This window comes from Macrobrachium rosenbergii, chromosome 41 (assembly GCF_040412425.1).
Source record: "Macrobrachium rosenbergii isolate ZJJX-2024 chromosome 41, ASM4041242v1, whole genome shotgun sequence".
NCBI classification, from domain to species: domain Eukaryota; kingdom Metazoa; phylum Arthropoda; class Malacostraca; order Decapoda; family Palaemonidae; genus Macrobrachium; species Macrobrachium rosenbergii.
Window position 1 is genome coordinate 81,225,648 of NC_089781.1, and position 15,931 is coordinate 81,241,578.

The following is a 15,931-nucleotide window of genomic DNA, read 5'->3' on the forward strand; positions in this document are numbered from 1 at the left end:
TTCTGAGAGAATGATTGCGTGCCCATGAACGCGATCTAGAGGACCTGCTAGTGAGCATCCATGGGGTGTTGCGTAAGGCGATTTGAAAGAGGTGTGAAAGGTGTTGGTTGGGAAATGCTAAAAGGGGGAGAAATATAGAGGGATGAATAAATTTGTTTTTATTTAGCATTTCCCAACGTTTTGAGAGAGAGAGAGAGAGAGAGAGAGAGAGTGTAATTGTCGTAAGTGAGTGCTTGGTTGTTGGAAGAGGATGAGGTCGTTAGTTTGTTTACGGCGCTGTCTGTCTGTGGAATATGTGTGAGGATTTTTCGGTTTTGAAGGAGTTTTTTCAGTCTTGAGCAGAGTTCTGTGCAAGGCGGATATTGGTGGTAGATTGTTGTATGTTCCGTGAGTCGAGTGTTTTCTGTTGGATGTTATTGTTGTCTGTGCATGTGTCTCTTTCTTTTTGCTGGTTTTTTTGGTTGGAAGTCTGTTTTCCGGGTTTGTTTGTGTAATTTTGTCTACTGTGTTGGCGACCGTGGACATCCTCAACCATCTCCCAGCAACCGAGGATCATAGTGAGTATTGTATGTGGTTATATGTTCAGTGTATCTGTATTGTGTATTTTTTTTTGTGTTTTAAAATCCCGCCACAGCTTCAGGACTGATCAGTGTTGGGCTCTTCACTAAGCTTACTCTAGAGTAGTGTGGAGATTGTTGTGGGTCAGAAAGTCGCATATCCTGGGGTTGTCTCATCATCTGTGCTTCCCTTAAACCTTTGGGTTTTAAGGTAACCTCTGACAAACTGGTGGGTTTGGCAAAGTTCACCATATCTGGTGTCTCAAAGAAGCCTGCTCATCAATAATTCAGACATAAAGCCCAGCCTTCTTCCTCTAGTAAGATTGAGAGTCTGCTGGAATGTTTTGTCTGTCTCCCCCTGGTGGTGTCAGGTGGCGAGGAGAGAGGAAAAGGGAAGGTGGTGGGGGGGTTAGCCAAGAGTACTATTCCTCTCCTCTGCTGCCACAAGTAGGGGGTTACCTGTTCTTCTGGTGGGGAGCACTGGGAATGGAGCTGTGGGTCTTAACAGTCCTTCTGGACAGCTATAAGCCTCTGTTTACAGATGTTTGTTTTTTCCTCTTTGATGGACTGAATGTTCTGCTTTCCTGCAGATTCTCAGTGTGTCTTGGGCTCTGTCAGCAGAGGCAGAAGCAATAACAGAGAAGGGTGCCTTAGAAGTCAAAGAGCACTGGTTTTCCAGTTAGATAATCAAGGAAAATGATTGGGGGTTAGAGACCGATGTTTGACCTCACTTCTTTAATGAGTTTGTGTTACAGTTTGAGAACTCATCACAGAGAGGTAACTTCATACTTTCGCCTTGGTGGAGGATGCGTACTGTCAAGCATCCATTCAACAATCTTAGGAGTACTGTACCTAGGTTTTGCCTTACAGTTGGACCTTCTAGTGGTTCAAGGTGTTGATTTGGATTGGTGATGGCCCTCCTGATTTTTACTTGAATATCCATACCGGAGTTAACTTGGGCTCCTTTGAAAAGTGTTCATTTATTGCAGCACCCTCACATTTGAGTAATCTTAGGTCTTCAGAGACTCAACTCCAGGTCAGTTATTGACTTCTCACCTTTCCATTTTTTACCAACTGGGGTTTATGGTCAATTAGGAGAGGTCGATCTTGTTCCCAAGCAGAAGTCAAAGTACCTCTGCTTGTTGACACTCAAGTAGTAGGGAGAGTTGATTAAGTTAACTCCACTGTAAGCAAGATTGGGAAGGCAGTGATGCAGTTTCTGATCCAGCAGAAACATTCTACTACTCAGTGTTGGCAGGTGGCCCTGGTCCTTTTGTCACCATTAAGATAGTTTGTGCTGCACGAGCAAGCCTCTTGTGTTCATTCCAGGGCCTGAAGAGGCACTAAAGTGCTGATTCAGTCTCCTCTACTGGTTCATTCTTTTGAATCAGGAGTTTAAGAGGATTTGGCTCTTTGCCTAGGTGACAGAAACTACTTAAAAGGGTTCCCTTGAACTCTCCAACTCCAGTAATGCCATTGTTTGAGAGGTGTCAGAAGGGGTGGGGGCTGACAACCTGAGAGATTTAGTTTCAAGTGTATATCACACATACACACCTCATCTGCATCCTCAGGAGGTAGGCAATGTGACTAACATTGCATGCTTTTCAGGAATGGTTGAAAAGTTTCTTGGTAGAGTTGATGAGCAGAACCACCACATCATAACCTATGTTGCAAGTAGAAGGGGATGGTGTTTCATACTCTGTCAGCAGTACAGGTGCTCTAGTGGATGGCTTAGCAAGCTGTCTCTTTAGATGCCCTGTAGAGGGGTAGTGCCACCAGCGCACCTCATGCGGTACACTGTAGGTATTACTTAAGATTTTTTGCTGTATCCCGTTGGCCCTAGCTTCAACCCCTTTCATTCCATTTACTGTGCCTCCATTCATGTTCTCTTTCTCCATCTTATTTTCCACCCTCTCCTAACAATTGTGTCATTCTGTAACTGTGAGGTTTTCCTCTTGTTACACCTTTAAAAATAACATTTTTATACTAAATAGGAGTTTTATATATACTTACCCAGTAATTACATTGCTGTAGTTTTTTACTTGACGGCAGCTTGAATTTTGAAATTTGCTGTTAAACTCTTCTTCTGTCTGAGTCAATGACTAGGCCCTGCCAAATGGCTAGGAAGGAGAGGAACAACTCATGAAAAGAGCCAACTAGGCCCCGCCCACTTTCTGGGAAGGAGCGGAACAACTCATGAAAAGAGCCACAATTTGCTTTTGCTGAAGTGTCCTTGTGAGGGGAGGAAGGCAGGCTCTACTTGTAATTACTGGGTAAGTGTTTATAAAACTTTGTATTTTATTATAAAAATGTAATTTTTATATAAGTAACTTACTAAGTAATTACATTGCTGAATCCCACTTTGATAGGTAGTGGGGATTGATGCATATTATAACCAACCATTGTGACAAGAATGAATTGCAAATATAACGTGTTAGCATTGATAAATGCTTGTTGTTCCTTACTTGGTGAGAGAGCTGCTGCAGGTAGGTACTGTACGCCTCTGGTTGGTGCTCATCTCAACCTGTAGTGGTGTGGGGGATAACCGTAGCACACCTCTACTGACATGGGACTTTCCAGCAAAGGAATATTCTGTTGGCTGAGAAAGTATCTAATGGAGCATATGGCGATGGGTACTTCTGATGGCCTACAAAGCTTCAGTGTTTGTCCCTGCCAAGGGCACAGAACCAGAAATCAAAACCAACCAGAATGCCTAGTCACCTTACACCATAAAATTAAAAACTCCATCACCAAAATTAAAAAGCTGGTAGATACGCTGTACAAATTAAAACAAGACACATTTGTGGGGGGTGGGAAAAGGGGTGCTCCTTACACACCATCCCCCACCACTATGCCTGCTACGGACAAAGGTCCCAAGGTACTGCAGTTATCATATGTGGTTTCAATATCTTTCAAATAATGCAAGGCAAATACTGACTTACACCTCCAGTAAGTCACCTGAAGGATTGAGGACAGGGACAAGTTATGCTTATAAGCTAGCAAAGTAGCTATGGCTCTACCTTTGTGAGCTTTCACCTTTAAGGAGGGTAAAGCGTCCTCTCCTATCTGAGCATGTGCCTGTAGGGTTAGGTCCCTCTAAAAGAACAAGATAGTATTCTTTAAGAGAGGTCTTGAACGGTTCTTCACGGAACACAGTAAATTACTTGCAGGGGGCCTCTAACCTTTTCAGTCCTTTGGAGGTAATACCTGAGAGCTCTCACAAGGCAAAGAGTTCTCTCCTCCTCTTCCGGACCTAGTAAGTCCATTAAATTTCTTACAGTCAGGATTGGGTTCAATTCTATCAATTCAAATCAATTACAATTCAACAAAAATTGTGAATTTATCATATCCAAATCATCTTCAAAAATAAATGTTCAATTCCAATTCAATTCAAATCATGAGGGTTTCAATTCCAATTCAGTTACAATTCATTATATGATCAGTATTTCATATGAGGGGCGAAACTTAAATTTTACTCAACTCAGGTAAGCTACTCACATCTGTAGCAAGTATCAACATTCATTAGGAAAAATAAAGGTGTTTTATCATTCACATAACTGTATTTAGTAATGCTACAAAAACTTATACAACTTTGTAATAAACATAAAGCTCACATTTTTTAGAAACAAAAAGTTGGCATCTTGCAATAAACAAAAGTTTTTTTTTATACACAAAAAACTTGGCATATAAAAATTTAGTGGTAGAAAATATTACTCAGTGATACATCTTATCATCATCAATTCTTCAAATTTTTTATCACCTAATACACCTTTCGGGCCTGAAAAGCTTGCCAGCAACAGAAAAGTCTTTCCACAGGAGCTGATGTAGCAGGAATGCCTAGGTATTTTTCTGCAAGTATATTTAAGATGGGAAACTCACTCTGCTTGGCCTTCCAGTAGCCAAGGGGTTCATTGCCTTCTTGTATACGTGGTTGACTTAGGTAGAGTGAAACCTCGGTTTCTGATGGTTTTGTTGTTTGTGTAGAAGACCGGTTTACCAAGGCAAAGAATTTGTTCCTTTTCATTGGTGGTGGTTCGACAGTAGAAGCATTCATGGTAGATGTTTTAGATGAAGCAGCTACACTGCATGCTGTACAGTATTGTATTTACTAGTCAGAAGGTCAAGAATGTCTTGGACTTCATTGTCATAGCACCAATCCAGCTTGTAACGTGGATCTAAGGTAGCAGCTATCTGGAAAGCCTCCATGGACTCAAACTTTTTCAGGCGAGTTTCTGTTGACTGCAGTGCAGAATTAAGTTTGCCCTTAGGCACTTCATGAAGATTAGCTAATGCAGCCCGAAGGCCACAGACACAGTTAATTACCATGCTAGATTTAACCATGCTTTGCCCCTGTATCCAATTGGTCACATACTCCAATGGCTCAAGTGTGTGATAAAGTTATTTTATAGTGTTCAGCTCATACTGCTTCAAATTGTAAGGAGTGTCAAGTTTGTCCCACACATCAGATGAAACATGTGGTACTTACCTTATCATCCTCAGCTGGCTGTTCCAGCATGTACAGGTTGCCAGCTGAAGCTTCAGTTCCTTTGATAGAACTTCTTAGCTGTTGTTGACTTCCTACAAAAACTAACTAACTTAGTTACTTTTGCCAGAAATTGCTTAATCGGACTATCATTCTCCAAACCATCCTTTACCACAGGCTGTAAAGTATGAGCAAAGCATAGACTGTGGTTAGGGGGTAGATATTTGTACATTGTTGACTTTGTAGGTATTTTCTCATCAGATGGAAGGGTATTGCAGTCATCATCACCAAAATCATCCCTGTCATCATCCTCTTCAAGTTGCTCCATTGTTCTATTTTTTATAGCCTAATTCTGTCTCTATAAAGATATATCTATTCATTACATGTCATGTTCAAGAATGAGAGGTTTAATTATTTAGCCTTAATGAGATGGTGTGTAAAGGTCCAGCTTATAATACACAAGATTTGTTATACACTAAGGAAGTGTCAATCAATTCATATCAATTCGCCGTATTTTAGCATCAATTCATATCAATTCACCACATTTTAGCATCAATTCATGTCAATTCATCTCAATTTTTTGGCATCAATTCCAATTATTTTGAAATTTCTTTTTTTCAAGTACAGTTCAGTTCCAATTCATGCATTTTTAGCATCAATTCCAATTCAGTTAATAATTGACCCCAACCCTGGTTACAGTATAGGAACAAGGTCAAGGTTTAGAGGGAACCTTGTTCTCAGCAAGGACTCCTAGGGTTAGGGAGCAAATTGCATCTTCTTGTGAGAACCCAAGTTCACTCACCCTTTTAGCTGTTGCTAGAGCCATGAGGAATAATGTCTTCCGGGTTAGATCTCTTGGGAAATCGAGTGAAGAGGTTCAAAACGTGAACCTGAGATCCATTTGAGGACCACGTTCAAACTCCATGAGGCTGTTTGTTCTGCCTTAGGTTTAGAAGACTCAAAAGTCTTGACAAGGTCTGAGATGTCTTGATTTGAAGCAATGTCTAGATCTTTGTGACGAAAGACTGAGCTGAACATTGATCTATAGCCCTTTAGGATTGAGGGAGAAAGGCCCCTGGTAGATCTTAGATAAAGTAGGAAGTCTGCCAGCTGGGTTAAAGAGGTTTTAGAAGATAAAATGTTTTGTTTTCTGCACCAAAGTCTAAAGATGTTCCACTTTGCCTGATAGACTTTGGTAGAAGATTTGCATCTGCTGTTGGCAATAGCTTGGGCCGCAGGCCTGGAAAACGCTTCGCTCGCAGGAGTTTGACGACAGTCGAGACCCTGTCAGGGCCAGAGTGGATAGGCTTTCATGAAACCTCCTGAAATGGGGTTGTCTTAGAAGCTCTGGAATACTTGGAAGTAGCTTTGGAAAGTCTATAAGTATTGCTAGAAGATCTGCAAACCACTCCTTTTGGGGCCAAAATGGAGCTATCAGGGTCATTTTGACATTCAGATGAGATTGCAGCTTGCTCAACACTTTCCTTATCATGCTGAATGGGTGAAAGGCATATACATCCAGATTGGACCAGTCCTGTAGAAAGGCATCTGTTGCCCACACCAGAGGGTCCAGGTAAGGGGGGGCAAAATAGAGGAAGCCAATAATTTCTGGATGTTGCAAAACGATCTAGGAACGGCCTTCCCCATAATTTCCACAGGTCTTTGCAGACTCAACGGTATAGAGTCCATTCCATGGGAAGAATTTGGCGGTGTTGGCTCAGTCCATCTGCTAAAACATTCAGCTTTCCTTGGATGAATCGGGTGATCAACTTCATCTTGTTTTGATCTGCCCAAAGGAGAGGGGACTTGGCTGTCTCGAAGAGGGAAAAGGAGTGAGTCCGCTCTTGTCGACTGATATATGCTAGAGCCGTAGTGTTGATCAGTGGACTGCTATAACTTTGTTGCGCACTTCCTCCTGGAAATGTAAGAGACCCAAATGAATCGCTCCCAGTTCTCTGTTGTTATGAAGGTCTCTCTTTTAGAGACCACATTCCTGAAACTTCTTTGTCTCCCAGCTGGACTCCCCAACCTGTGTCTGATGCAATGGAGAAGTGTAGGTCTGGGTTCAAGGGGAGAAGAGACTTTCCTTATACATATCTGTCTGCGGACTGCCACCACTGTAGATCTTTGATTCTGCTTGTGATCTGAAAGACAAACGAGCCTGCTTGAAAGACAAACGAGCCTGCTTGAGTCTTTTGATTCCAGTTGCACTTCAGACAGAATTGTAGGGATCTCACATGCAGTCTCCCTAAGTTGATGAATTGTTCTGTTGAAGACAGAGTGCCCAGCAAGCTCATCCAGTCGTTGGCTGAACAAGTGCGGGCGGTGAGGAATTGGTCGACTGTCTTCAAGCAAGACTATTCTTGTGGGAGATGGCAAAACCCAAAAACTCAGAGCCTGTCTGAATCCCCAAATAGAGAATCTTTTGAGAGGGATTCAACTGGGATTTCTGAAGATTTATCAAAAGCCCCAGGTCTTAAGTCAAAGAAGTGTTTTCTGAAGGTCTTCCATGCATAGTAACTTCATGGGTGAATGAATGAGCCAATCATCTAGGTACAATAGGATGTTGATGTCCATCAGATGTAGCTACCTTGTCCGTGGGGTGAGAACTCGGGTGAAGACCTGTGGGGCTATCGACAGGCCGAAGCACACAGTTCTGAACTGATAAACCTGGTTCTGGTATATGAACGTCAGGTATTTCCTTGAATTTGGATGGGTCTGTATGTAAAAATATGTATCTAGCATGTTCAGGGAGACCATCCAATCTCCCTCTGATGGATGGACGCAAGGACAGATTGCTCTGTTTCCATCTTGAAACTAGTCTTCTCAATGAAAAGATTCAGGGCACTTACAACGAGGACGGGCTCCATCCCCCCAATGATTTGGGGACTACAAATAACCAATTGTAAAACCCCATTGACCGGACATCGTCAACTCTTTCTATTGCTTCTTTCTTGAGCAGTGATGAAACCACCTCTGTGAGGGCGAAAAGCTTCTCTGACCTTGGAGAATAAGCCTTTAATTCGATTGGCATGTTGACTAGCGGTGGCCTCTCTCTGAATGGTATTGAGTACCCTTCTTTCAATACGTCCACGATCCAAGGTTCTGCCCCTTTGGCACTCCATTTCTCCCAAAGGAAATGGAGTCTGGCACCCACAGGCACAAGTAGGACTGCATCCTCACTTCTTGGATGCAGGTTTAGAGGTGGACTTTTTAATTGCTCGGGAGTTGAAGCAGACATTAGCCCTGGATCTGGACTGGGATCTCTGTCTCCCTCCTTGAAAGGGCTATCTCTGTAGAGGCAAAATAGACCTCATAGAGAAGGATGTCCATTCCCTAGTACGTCTCTTGGAATGGGCCACAAGGTCCTGCATAGACTTTTTATGAAGTTCTAGGGTAACTTCACTCACAAATATTCTTGTGGGAAAAGGTGATGATAATTGAGGTAAGAGGAAAAGGAGCTCCGACCTCTGGGAAGCCATGACATTCTTGGAAGTGAATGAATACCAGAGGTCCCTTTTCTTCAGAATGCCCATAGTGAATAGGGAGGCTAACTCTTGTGAAGCATCTCTGATAGCTCTGTCAGCACAGTAAATCACACTGAGTCAGTCTGACGAAAGATCCTCGGCCAGTGGGGAGAAGTCCTGAATTTTCCTCGCTAGAGCTCCCGCTCTCCAATCAAGAAAGCTTACAACTTCATGTCTTGAAAAGGTTTTTCAGTAAATGATCAAATTCCGTGCTGGAAAACATCATCTTAGCTGCAGTGAAGGCTGATCTGCACACACAGTCTATTAGACCTGAGAAGTCCCCCTTGAGAGGAGGCAGCCACTTCCAAGGAAGGAACTTCTCCAGTAGAATAGATATTGCATTTAAGAAAGGTGTGAAGGCGGGAAACAGAAGGTGGCTTTCCCTTGATTCCTTTTCTCTGCAAGCCAGGAATCAACATCATCCAGGGTTCTCGTAACAGACGAAGAGAGAACCATCTTGGGGAGTTATGAGTAATCCGATGGATTGCTCATCATAAAAGTTGATTGAAGAACTGCAGGCGAGAAGAAGTCTGGAAAGGCTGCAAGAAAATACTTCAAAAGCACTGCATATGCTGTAGGAGATGATTCCTGGACTAAGTCCTTCTCTTCTGAGGACAACTGAGAAGCCGAAGGTTCCGAGGTGGTCTTCGATGGCAGAGGTTTCTTAAGAAGGTCCAAAATGTTCTGCAGCTGAAGTTGAGTGGGCCATAGAGAGGGATCCTGCTGTACAGGCATTGGCCCCGAGTGCCCCGGGGTAAGATGGTGCCAAGCAGTCAAGTGATACTGGGCTCTTGGACGATGGGCGCTACTGGGTGCTCATAACTCACTGGAAGATCAGGCGTCCATGGGCGCTACAGGGTGCTGGAACGCTACTGGGTGCTTGGTTGAAATAGGGCGCTCCTTAGAGGGCAGATACTTGGAGGACTATGAGGGGCGCATGGGTGCCAGCGTCCACTTGGGCACCAAATAATGGCACCCAGACAATAGACGATCCGGAGAACACCACTCTGAGCTGTCCCAGAAGCTACAAGAAGCTTGAGGGCTCTGAAAAGGTTCTTTAGGCCTTTTTGAGGGTGGAGGCAAACACCACTGGTGCCTCGAGATCCGGCTGGGCATTCCTGGTCTTGAGGAAAGACAGTGGACATCTGAGACATCTCTCCAATGGCCAGGCTGCAGCAGGCTCAACTGAGGGGCGACTACCCGTGGGCAGACCCTGCCAGCGTCACTTAGGCCTCCAGTATGTCTCCTCCCAGTGTTAGGGGAGTCTGGCAGTGACCTTTGCCTGGGAGAGTTGGCAGGGCAAGTAGCCACCTCCTCCACACTCACTTCACTAGCACTTTTATCACTGATCTTTTCCATAAGAAAATGCACAATCTCCTAAATGGGTCACTGTATTCACCATAAGACTGAATTTATGGTCGATCCTGTACTCGAGGATAGTGAAACGGTCGGGTTCAAAAGCATAGGAGCTGGGAGTGGGTGGCACAGGACTTCACACAAGAGATACATTTGATACAGGTGAGGTAACAACTGGTACATCCATACTTACTGACTTAGGAGTCGAATTACTACCTAAAGCCTTACTCTCGGCCCTCGAAGCCACCTTCCTCTTCTTGTCTCTTTCTAACTTAGCCAGGTGAGAGGAGAAAGTTTTCCAAGTCCCCTCATCTCAGTACTTTAGATCAATTGAGCATGCCTGTCCTCTGCAAGACAAGCAAATAGTGTGTGAATCATACGGAGCTTTGGTAAGCGTGGTATTGCAACCATTACTACAATATTGGAAACAAGCTGTGCTAGAGTCAGACATAATTAAGGATAAAGTCACAAAAAATATGAAAGTCTAAATTGTGAAATTCCCCTAGGAAAATACTGATTGATAACACAGCGTAAGGTAATTCTTACTAGAAAACAACCAAACAACACAAGAATGACGATTGGCAATTCCCGCTAAGAGAAAGGCTAGTTCGTACATTCAACTAAGTTCAGATTCAGACAGAAATATCAAAATAAGGGAAAAACATCCACAAGATAACGGATAATATCCGTGACCAAAGGAAAATAGACAAAATACTTTACCAAACCATGAAAATACAAGGTGAATCCAAAAAAAACAAGCTGCTCTCCTACAACTGTGTGAGCTCTAGGATGGCAGAAACAAATTGAGGCTCTTTTCATGAGTTGTTCCTCTCCTTCCCAGCAATTGGGTGAGGCCTAGTCACCAACTCAGACAGAAGGAGAAGAAGAGTTTAACTGCGAATTTCAAAATTCAAGCTCCTGTCCAGTAGAAACTACAGCAATGTTATTACTGGGTAAGTTACTTATATAAAACCTAAACCTCTTTGATCTCGACCTAAAAGAGTTCAGGGGTCTGGTTAAACAAATCATTTATAACTAACTAACTAACTCCCCTTCAGCACTGTATGACCTTATAGGTCCTAGTGCTTGGCCTAAATTTTATATTTTATTCCTCCCTTTAGATGAAGTGGCTCTTGATCTTCGATAGGATTTTGACAAGAGTATTTAGTTACCAAAAAACCAAAGCTTCCATAAAGACTGACTAAACATTGTACCAAATATGAAGACATAGTGAATAATCCTGGAGTTAGGAAACCAATGGTGCTTTAAACAGAAATCTAAACAGATCCGCTTAATTTTATTCTCAGAAAAATCACCAATCTGAAAAAAATTTGTAATATTTTTTGTTTCGTAATCTCTTTTCTGATAACTTTTGTTGAAAACCATTAAGTGAAAAGCTACAATTTCATTGTACACATTACACACATGCTTTACTGGAAATAAATACTGTAATCTTTTTCAATACCTTACCTTCTTCACCCCACATGAGGTACCTTCCAGTGCTGGATGTATTCGCATTGCATGGGTAGTGTTTTGGCACCAAGTTTCACGACAAACATTCTGTAACGCACACAAAGTTATAGCACATATAGTATCTTGAAATACATATTTGTCTGTTTGTTATGAACTTGAAAAAATTCTACATAAATACAAAAGCATTTCCTCAGGAAACATAATTTATAAAAATTTTCCTAATGCAAATACTATTATTATTATTATTATTATTATTATTATTATTATTATTATTATTATTATTATTAATATTATTATTATTATTATTATTATTATTATTATTATTATTATTATTATTATTATTATTATTATTCAGAAGATAAATAATACTGTTATTCAGAAGATAAGTTAACATAAACCCCTTTTCATATGGAACAAGACCACTGGGGCCACTGACTGCAAATTCAAACTTCCAAAGAATATGGTTTTCATTTGAAAGAAGTTACAGAAGATAATATGCTTATTAATTAATGATAGTCCTTTGTTCAAATGAATTAGTAATTTTTGTTCAAATTATTTAGTGTTATATAAGCTTAAGGCAGAATCTACAGACTGAATTAATCTTATAGTAAGATGTAATATTTTTACTCATCAGTTAAATGTATCTAAAAACAACTGCTTTGAATCATAGATTCATGGACTGGAATAGCAAATGCACAATACAGACAGTAACTAACTGCAAAGTAGTTTTCTTGTCGGTAAATTAACAAATACATCAGGCTGCTATTTAGAAAAGTAACAGAAGCTGAAAGTATAGGCCAAGGCACTGCCTGGTTGAAACTTAGTTGCAACACCAAAGACAATTACAAGTTAGAGTTACCAACCAAACTGCAGGGTAAATACAATGAATTTAGTTTAAGGAGGCATGCATAATAGGGTATTACAGTAGTTGTACCTAAATGTACTTTTGTTCAAGTTTCCATGCAAACCAAATTTAGAAATGCAAAGCCTGGTACATAACTGATACTAACCAACTGATGTGGGAAGAATCATAAGGAATCTTTGTTATATATAGCTGAATAAAACTGCAAGCTAGTTTTATCAATCTGGTGTGAAGGCTACTATAAAAATTTTAGGTTTTTGTATTCATGTAGTCTTTAGAGTTGTGCAAATTTTCTAATGTGAACAACACAAATACTTACGTTATATGGATATTTGGATGTAACATATGGCTTAAAAGTTGATCCAAGAGCATATGTGCATTGCTGATTGACAGTGTAGATTTCTCCAGGCAGCTTTTCATCGCTAAAATCAAGGTCTTTTGGTCCTCTCACTAAATCATTCAAACAGTCAGCAGAATACCTTTAAGTAAAAGAAAATGTAAATTTCACTTTCAGTAGAAACTAAAGAATGACTCAAGTCCTTGTAAGAAAGGGGAAATTTGGATATTCATTCATATTTTTGTGCAAGACAGTATTTATTAATGCTTAAGTTATGAATCGTAAATGTATTGTTACAAGCAATTAAATGAAAAGTAAAACTCGACCAGCAATAAAACATTTTGAATGAATTCATATTATTAAAGTGTACGTTCAGGTTAAGAACATTTAATTTAAGCCAAGTCAGATTATATGATACTGTGAATAATCAGGTTTTGCCACCTCTTAATAATTTGTACTTTGGTGAAAAGTTGTTGGCATCCTAGATTTCCAGGACAAAACAAGTTAAAAAATTACTGAAATATTTTAAGAAGTGATTGAAAAAATATCCAATACAATAATAGCAAGGTGTCTTTATGCTATCCTCTCCAACAGATGAAAGAACTTAGTATAAGCTGTACTGTCAGAATGAAGTAGCTGAAATTAATATGATTCATTGTCTCATGGGGCCTGGATACTTAACCCTTAGTGGACAGATTGAGCTTCAGTGTGAAGTAAAACAGGTTTGGGGAGGTTGACGGATTGAGCCTCAGTGTGAAGCAGAATTACGCACCACTGTTATGGTAATAATGATTCGAAACAAAGGTGCTAGTATCAGTAATGCTTGTGACTTCAAGGGGGAAGGTACTGCATCTCTTTCTCTCACGAGTCTTTTTGTAAATTTGCTTGTAAATATACGAAGGGTTGCTGTTGTTTTTTGTTTTTGTCTTTTACGATAGTATGTCGGTTGTTAATGTAATTTTACAAAGAAAATTGCAAAGAAATATTAGACAAAGCATGTAAAAGTAAAAAAAAGTTACTGAATCTTCCTTCTCATAAACTTACATGAATATTTTACAACAAATATGCAAAAAATTTTTTACTGCTTTTATTTCTTATCTATTTTGATATTGTGTGAACAGTAATAATAATTTTACAAAATCCAAAAAACTTTATTAGAAAAAACATATATAAGTTGGTAAAATTTACGATTGTCTTGTAAATGAGGCCCCACAAGGGGTTGTAAATAGTAATTTTCAACGTCTCGCGGAAGGTAGGGAAAATTTTTTAGAATTTTTTTATTTATACAGTGTGAATGTACGTGTGATTCTCTTTCCATTGATGTGATTGTTTTTTTATTTTGCCGACCTCAAAGTTTCCCCGGTCTGGGGTGCTGCACATTGATAAATTATGCCGTCCCTTAGGGGTTAAATAAAAACTGGAACCATGGATAAAGTATCTGATTTCTCACTGATTCCAGCCATTTTAAGAATTCAAGAGGTCAGTGGAACTCATACTAGAGAACAAAGGTAAGGGGACAATTCTCATGATCATTAAACCTGAGATGAGTAAATGGCAGTCTGAACTAACAACTGTTTCTGTGTTATTTGTCTTAATGACCTGTCACAGTATCATTTTGTCTACTGCTTCTTCCTCACCTCAGAAATGGAACCCTGCCTTATCTGTGACCATTCTCTGAGTGAAATGAGTCTGCTGCTAAAGGCTAAAAGCAATCTACTGTATTTACAAAAATATTTTTCTTATATTTGAACTATTATGTCTTGGTTATTCTATAATTATAAACAACTACTGTACAATGCATATACTTATATGTCGAGTGGATATAGCAGCAAAGTAGTGCCATTAAATGAATGGAAATTATGGTATACTGTAATATAACTCAAGTAGTTACTAACTGCACAGTATACTGTATTATGGAGGTTACAGTGAATACAATAAGCAGTCATCACCAGCATCAATGAACAGCAACAGCATCTAATAACAGTAAACCTTATTAAGATTTTAACAAAAATATGTGTTGGTAGGGAGCAGCTTAGTTCAGTGGGAGCGCTATGAGGTGGCATTTGTGAGGTCTGGGGTTCATTTTCCACTTTTGTCCCACCAAGTTTCACGTTCCACTTTTGTCCCACCTAGTTTACTAAGTTTGAAATGGGCAGAGGCACTTAAGTGGGAATTAAAGACATGTCTCCATAAGATATGTTCCCAATGCCTTTTGAAGGCATGGGACTGGCTGACCTTGACACATCAGAGAAAATGGCAATGGAGTTCATTATCCAGATAACAAAGAAAATGGAAACAGGGTCCAATAACCATCTGTAACACTAAAGATCTTAACAAACACAAAAAGTACTGATGGTGTCAAAAACTTAAGTACCATATCAGTGAGTGTTAACTGTGTAATGAACTTAAAATGTGTAACAGTTAGTTAAATGTTTTAATCTTGAAATACAAATTGATTCATACACTAAATACTGTACTGAAACTGTAAACTGAAAGGTGTCATCAGTATTTGCAAGAAGCATAGTAGTATTATTGGAAAGGCCTTAATACTTGTAAAAATGTTAGGACTGATATCTACTTACTCATTATCTTTTAAGAAGGTTTTCAATTCAGAGTTAGAACATTTTGACCAAGTTACTTTGCCAGGACCAGTTGAAGGAGACATGATGCAGGTCTCTGGATCACAGGTATTTTTGTCCTCCAGGCTTCCATCGTGTGACATCCCAAGGCTGGAGAATACAATATACATTAGGCTACTAGGTTCTTCTACTGGCCTTGAGTAACTAGAAGATATGCTACTTGTTAATGAACTGAATTTTCTGTGGTAATTTATCCTTTAACAATAATGCCAATTTTAGGTCAGTACATCAATGGACAGACAACTTAAAAAATGAAGAGTAAAATCTGATACATTTGCAAAATTTGTGGATGCCATTAAATATTCAATGAATTAAAATTTGTATGTTAATTACAATATGTTGGATTCACAATAATGTGCATTGTTAAAACATGTGCACATTGAAACACAGTAGTAGAAAGATCTTTCTAAGTACAGTATACATCACATACTGTACGAGTGGTGTAGCCATTAGTACATGTGTACATCTTATAATAAAGCATATACTGTACTACTTATAATAAAGCACTGTACTAGTATATATTAAAATGAGTAATCCCAAAACAGTGTATTATAATTTTGGTATGTTACATGTCAGTTAGTCTCTTAGGGATTATGCTTCTGAACCTTCTTGACCATCAACAACTATGTTAAATGTACTGAGTCATGGGTTTTGCCCTTTTATTTATAATTTTTTTTTTCAGACTGCTTTGTAAAAT

At 39.8% G+C, this 15,931-nt stretch overlaps 1 protein-coding gene and 1 pseudogene across 1 annotated transcript in view; both read right to left on the reverse strand.

The window, feature by feature from the left end:
* Window positions 1-15,931, reverse strand: part of LOC136826924 (A disintegrin and metalloproteinase with thrombospondin motifs adt-2-like) — a 282,157-nt gene that overhangs the window by 18,234 nt on the left and 247,992 nt on the right. The window contains exons 9-11 of the mRNA XM_067084499.1: window positions 15,178-15,324; window positions 12,578-12,737; window positions 11,394-11,483 (exon numbers count right to left, since the gene is read on the reverse strand). Coding sequence (XP_066940600.1) covers window positions 11,394-11,483; window positions 12,578-12,737; window positions 15,178-15,324 — 397 coding nt within the window. The remainder of the gene's footprint in view (window positions 1-11,393; window positions 11,484-12,577; window positions 12,738-15,177; window positions 15,325-15,931) is intronic.
* On the reverse strand, window positions 4,172-5,494 carry LOC136826926 (zinc finger BED domain-containing protein 4-like; annotated as a pseudogene).